General features: G+C 42.9%; 1 protein-coding gene across 1 annotated transcript in view; it reads left to right on the top strand.

Moving 5' to 3' along the window:
• Positions 1-3,521, top strand: part of LOC143983491 (complement factor B-like) — a 137,145-nt gene extending 133,624 nt beyond the window's left edge. Inside the window, exon 18 of the mRNA XM_077483245.1 lies at positions 1,898-3,521. Within this exon, the coding sequence (XP_077339371.1) occupies positions 1,898-2,050 (153 nt within the window). The 3' untranslated portion in view covers positions 2,051-3,521. The remainder of the gene's footprint in view (positions 1-1,897) is intronic.
• The last annotated feature ends 2,479 nt before the right edge of the window (positions 3,522-6,000 follow it).

The following is a 6,000-nucleotide window of genomic DNA, read 5'->3' on the forward strand; positions in this document are numbered from 1 at the left end:
TGACGTTTGGCACTGACATCACTTCCGTCTCGTAGGAATGCTCCTAATGGCATTTGCTGCATCTTCTTACAATTTCAATGCCTGCTTTTAGCTTACTTTTGTAAGTATACCCTTTAAGCGCAATAAATTTGCTTTCTTAGCATACTTCACTATTGGTCCCCCTTTTTTCTTCCTTTCTGGGTACCTGTTTTGTATGGCTGAGTATGAAGGATCCTCTATCATCTCATCAGTGAACCTGCTATCCTGTGTCATTTTCTGGATATCGTTCTCAGCCTGTATTGACTCCCAAACTGAAAAGCTGGGTGTCATTGTGATTTGGTGAGTGGGGACACATGTGGGGGTGTCTTGGTACACCTGAAAAAAAAATTCTGCAAAATTTTTCTCTGCACTTTTTGAACACCAGATATGAAGCATTCCCTGTGTATCTCTTAATTATGATGGGTCGATTTCCAGCATCGTTTTGTAACCTGTTTTGCTTTACCTTGCCTCACTTTCTCGCATTTATTATGCATTGCCCATGTGTTTTGGTATTTTTATTTTTTATGCCTGCAAAAGAACTTTTCTTCCTTTGTGATTTTCCTTTACTTGTTCACATTACAAAGTAGTGCAAGCTTCATACTTTACCATTCTCCTTTTCTTTTCTATTCCATTTCCCTTTTCCTTGCCCTTCCTTTTGCTTTGGAGGAACACTGTCAGAGATAAGATCTTTCCTTTAGCTTCTCTTTCTTTCCCTTTCCTTTTTTCTCTGCTCCCTTTTCCTTTCCCTTTCCCTTTCCATACTTTACTGTTCTCCTTTTCTTTTCTCTTCCATTTCTTGCCCTCCCCTTTTTCTTTGGAGGAGCACTGGAGATGAGAGCCTATCCTTTCTTTCCTTTTTCTTTCCCTTTTCCTCTCCTCCCCTTTTCTTTTCCCCTTCTCTCTGCTCCCTTTTCCTTTCCATTTTCTTTTTCCTCTTCTCCCTTCTGCTCCTATTTCCTTTGCCTATCCATACTTTACCGTTCTCTTTTCTCTTCCATTTCCCCTTTTCTTGCCCTCCTCTCTGATTTGGAGGAGCACTGTCAGAGATGAGATCCTTTCCTTTCCCTTGCCTTTCCCTTGCCTTTCCTTTCCCTCTCCCTTTCCTTTTCCCTTTGCTCCCTTTTCCTTTTTTTTTAAAGAATTATCCGAAATACTTTTCCTTGTCCATTTATTGTAGCTCTAAAAAAAAAATGAGTAGAAGGCGGTTGTAGTTTCCTAATAGCAATCCCAACTCTAACCCTTGCTGTAGCCGGCAAAGGTTACTTAATTTTTTTTTCCGTGTGCAGACAGGGAACAAATTGCTGCCTGTGTAGCAGCATAATCCCTGGCAATGGCAGGCTGTCAAAGAGACAACCCAGTATATACAGGACCTCATGGCCAAGCAGGTGGAGAGTATTGGTCATTGGCACTTTGCAAAATGCAATTTTTACTTACAATTTTGAAGCCAGTGCCTGGAAACTAAGAAGTACTTTTAAAACTTGACATATTCATCAAAACATTTCACAATGGGAGAAGTTGTATTTATCGGAATTGCACTAGTGGTTCAGTGCCTAGGAGGGTAGCACCAAGCGATAAATATTTGCATATATTTTCCTTATGTTGTTCACTCTCCTCTTCACCCTGTGGCCAAATTCACTATGAAGGGTCGGGTATAGAAGTCAAAAAATGTACTACACTGCAGTTCAGGAAACTCAAAATGATCACTATTTTTGTTTGTTTGTACAATTGTGAATACAAAGCAGACAGCATTTTGCCTCCAAGACCATTCAAGCACTCATTTTTTAATACAATAATCACATGATACAAGAGGGCAGAGTAGAAGGATGTCCATTTCAAGGTACTTTGCAATAACTTTTTGAAATCTTTTTTGCTTCTACAGGTCGGAGTAATAAGTTGGGGAACAGTGAACAGCTGCAAAGGGTATAAAAGGGAACAAGTCCCTGCAACTTCCCGGGACTTCCATGCTGGCATTATCCCTGGGATGCCGTGGATAGAAAAAATTATACCAGATGAACTTGTATACCTGAAGTGAATGTTCCACACCTTGTGGGCATAGAAGAATGAATAAGACTCAATGTCGATTGTGTGAAAACTAACTGATATTTCTGCAAAGACCGATATTTCAACTTTGGATATTGGCAACCATCTTAATGCTCTTGGGGACTCTGGCATTTACTCTGTACTTAAAGTGACACTAAAGGTTTGGTTAAAAAAAAATAAAAAATAACATACATATCATACTTACCTCCACTGTGCAGCTCGTTTTGTACAGAGTGGCTCTGAACCTGCTCTTCTGTGGTCCCTCAGCGGCTCTCTCGGCTCCTCCCCACATCAGATAACCCCCTGGGAGAAGCGCTCTCCTGGGGGGTTACCTTGTAGGCGCACTCTCGAGTCCAGCATTGAGCGTCCAATGGTTGCGCTGCTATCAATCCAGTCAACAGCCGAGAACCCCGGTGCAGAGAGACGGCGCGTCCCTGTGGGACAAGTGCGAGGGTTCAGGTAAGTAAAACGGGGGGGCTGGTCACTGACAAGTTTTTTTTCACCTTAATGCATAGGATGCATTAAGGTGAAAAAACACTAACCTTTACAACCCCTTAATCTTCTCTCATGGGGAGCTCTCAATCTCTTTGTTTGATCTTTGCATCACTCTACATTATCCAGAGCATCAGGAGGACCTAGAATCCAGAACAGCATTAGAGGGAGGAGAAAATAAGCCAATGAGTAAAATTACTAGTATCCAGTGATAATTGATATAAATGTTTTGGAAGGGCTTCCCCTAAAATAGACCTATACATTCCTGAGTGATGGTTAAAAAAGGTATAGCAAGCTCTGAAATACTTATCTTTCCCTAAAGTTCTGGTACATTGGCAGTCAGTTGGTCACATGATCAATGCTGCGCATTGGTCATAGTCACCTGGTTTCTGCTTGAGGTTGATCTATCTAAAAGTTCATCTAAAGCAAGGCATGCAGGGGCTACAATTATGTCAACAGAATATTACAACACTAAGTGACTAGTTATGTGGCATGCACTGAATTGAGACTAGAGTGGTAAGTAATCCAGCCCTTATATTACTCCTAATTTAGCCATCTAAACAAGACAATTAACATAGGTTTATATCTCACAATAGGTTCAGTTTAAGAGTTAAGGCTACCAAAAACAACATTTATTTCTGGTATACAGTGATAGGGGTAGGCTGAGTGTAACAGCCTCACCAATGAGATCCATAACACCAAGGTTTCTTCTCAGATCGTCTCTCCTTCACTGGTCCAGTCATCCCCACTTCTTTAAATATCATGTCAAACTGGCAGCAGACACGATCTGTGCAGATGATCACGCTGGAAAATATACTGTTAAAGGTACAGTTAATGTCTTTCCCAAATGCATTGCTTTCTATCTCAAGCTATGATGAAGATGGTATTTTTGGACCCCTGAAATGTGTTGGATACGATTTTGATTGTCCCTCTGACCCTTACTGGAATAAAGTTGTTTTTTGGACCTATTAGCAGTGGTGTGGTGCTTCAATTCACATGTTTGCTACACTACACGCCAATGAGAATGTGGAGATCCTATTGGATGTAGAAGCTTCCAGCCAGGGAACACTACTTTGTTGCAAAAACGTGTTAAAAATGCATATGCTTGTTTGCAGGTTTTTTCCTCCTGTGAAGGACATGTGACTCAAAAGGCACCAAAAATGCATCCGTGGATGCGTTTATGATACGTTATTGCAGCATTTTCCATTTCAATGGGGAGGTACATTTTTGGTGCATTTCTGCACCAAACATGCATCAAAAATGCAGCATGCATTTGTGCAACTGACTGTTGTGAAGAGTTTTAATGGTTGAGGATTTAATGGTCATGCATTTTTAGCTGATTAGTGTGAAAGAGCCCTAACATAGGATAGCAATACCTACAAGCAGTGGCGGCCCGTCCATAGGGGGCGCCGCCGCCCCCCCCCTCCCATAGTGTAAAGTAAAAAAAACAGGCCCTTTAAGACATTTAAAAAACAAAACAAAAAAAAACATTTAACAATTTAACATAGTGTACTGTGGCGCTGGTCGCAGTGCACTACGAGAAGCACCACATCGATGCAATCACAAGATTGCATCCATGGCGCTTCATTTGCGGGTTAAAACCCACCTTGTGGCGCACTGTAGAACGCCGACTAGCTTCCGCCCATAAAATCACTGTGATTCTACCGGCGGGAGCATTGTCATTCAAAGACAGGCAGGTCTCTTCCAGCTTTCAGCTTCACGAAATCCGGAAGTGACGTCAGCAGCTCCATTCCTCAGCCCGAGCAGAGCTGCAAGACAGTGAGGTGAGTGCCATAATTACTGTCTCTGGGAAATAATTTACAAATAATTACCAAATGCACCCCGGCCGGCCTAAGCCTTTACTAGACCACTCTTGTGCTGTGCAGGAATTAGAGCAATTTGTAAAAGAAACAATATAAATTGAAAGAACATAATGCTTCTTGCAGGAGGATCACATGCCATGCGGTATTATTCTTATTCAGCAAAGTGCAAAGTAATGGTCTGCTCTGTTGCTTGTTGTTACTCAGTTAATTTGCTGGCAAAGACATTTTTATAAACTTTTTTGCATTTTAGTGTAAATATGAGATCTGAGGACTTTTTGACCCCCCCCCCCCCCCCCGATCTCATATCTAAGAGGACCTGTCATGCTTTTTTCTATTACAAAGAATGTTTACATTCCTTGTAATAGGAATAAAAGTGACACCATTTTTTTTTTTTTAAACTGTGAAAAAATAAATATAAGAAAAAAAAAATGTTTTTTAAAGCACCCAGTCCAGACGATCTCACGTGCATAAGCGAACGCATACGTGAGTACTGCGCCCGGCCACCCGCATATGAAAACGGTGGTCAAACCACACATGTGAGGTATCGCGGCGATCGGTAGACTGAGATCAATAATTCTACAAGCCACCAGGTGGAAGTGGCTGGCCTCTTAGTCAGAACACATGAGGAGGTAAGCAAGCAGAGGAAGATCACTGCATAACCATGACAGTACCCTCCCTCTTACGAGGCCTCCCCCACCTGGGTACAGGCTTAAAGGGAAACTCCAGATGGAACCTCCTCAACAGACGAGGAGCAAAGACCTCAGATGCAGTGATCAAAGACCTCTCAGGGCCAAACCCTTTCCAATGTACGAGGTACTGAAGAATGCCTTTACGGAGTTGGGAATCCAAAACTTGACCAACCTCGTATTTTAGATTATCCTCAGAGACTGGAACCGGGGTAGGGAGAGGACTTGAGGACTAAAGGCTTTTTAGGAATGGGTAAGGGCATGAGAAGATCAGGAGTCTGAGCAGGGTCCCCCAGACCCTTAAAGATGAGCTGGACATCCAGCACAGGACCACCAGACTGAGCAGAGGTCAGTGGATCTGAGGTCAGGTTGCTTAGAAGGTGACATGTCACAAGAGTCAAGCTGGATAGCTGAAACAAACAGAATGCAGAGAGCCCTGAAAAAGATTGAAAACCCCACCTGGCCGAATGAGGCAGTCTATCCAAAGGATGGATTGAGCCTCTTAAACAGGTTTGAACAGACATGGTAGCAGTAGGGTGAGGTCAGGTTACAGAAGGTCCTGAGCAAGAAGCAGGAAGCTCATTAGGCATGGGCTGGACTGGCATAACTGGTACAGAGGCTGACTGAATAGTATTGTCAGGTCTAGTGACCATCTCAATCGCATCACAGGGCATAGCGACTGTGGAACTTGCAGACAAGTTAGCCTGGCTGTGCGTCCAAGGGAGATTAGGGACAGGCAAAAGTAAATGGCTATGCAAACTGGAGTGAATGATCGACACAGGTAAGACAAGGAAGGATATCCACTCTGGTGGAGTGTCCCTACTGACATCTTAACAGGAAGGGTCTGGAAGCAGATAGGGCCCCCTGGGAGAACAGAACCATCAATTGCCAAGACCACCAATGGCATTGTAAGGGGCAAAAGGGTAAGTCTCATGGAGGAT

Source organism: Lithobates pipiens, unplaced genomic scaffold, assembly GCF_037356315.1.
Source record: "Lithobates pipiens isolate NorthernLeopardFrog02 unplaced genomic scaffold, aLitPip1_a1.2 Scaffold_1, whole genome shotgun sequence".
Taxonomy (NCBI): Eukaryota; Metazoa; Chordata; class Amphibia; order Anura; family Ranidae; genus Lithobates; species Lithobates pipiens.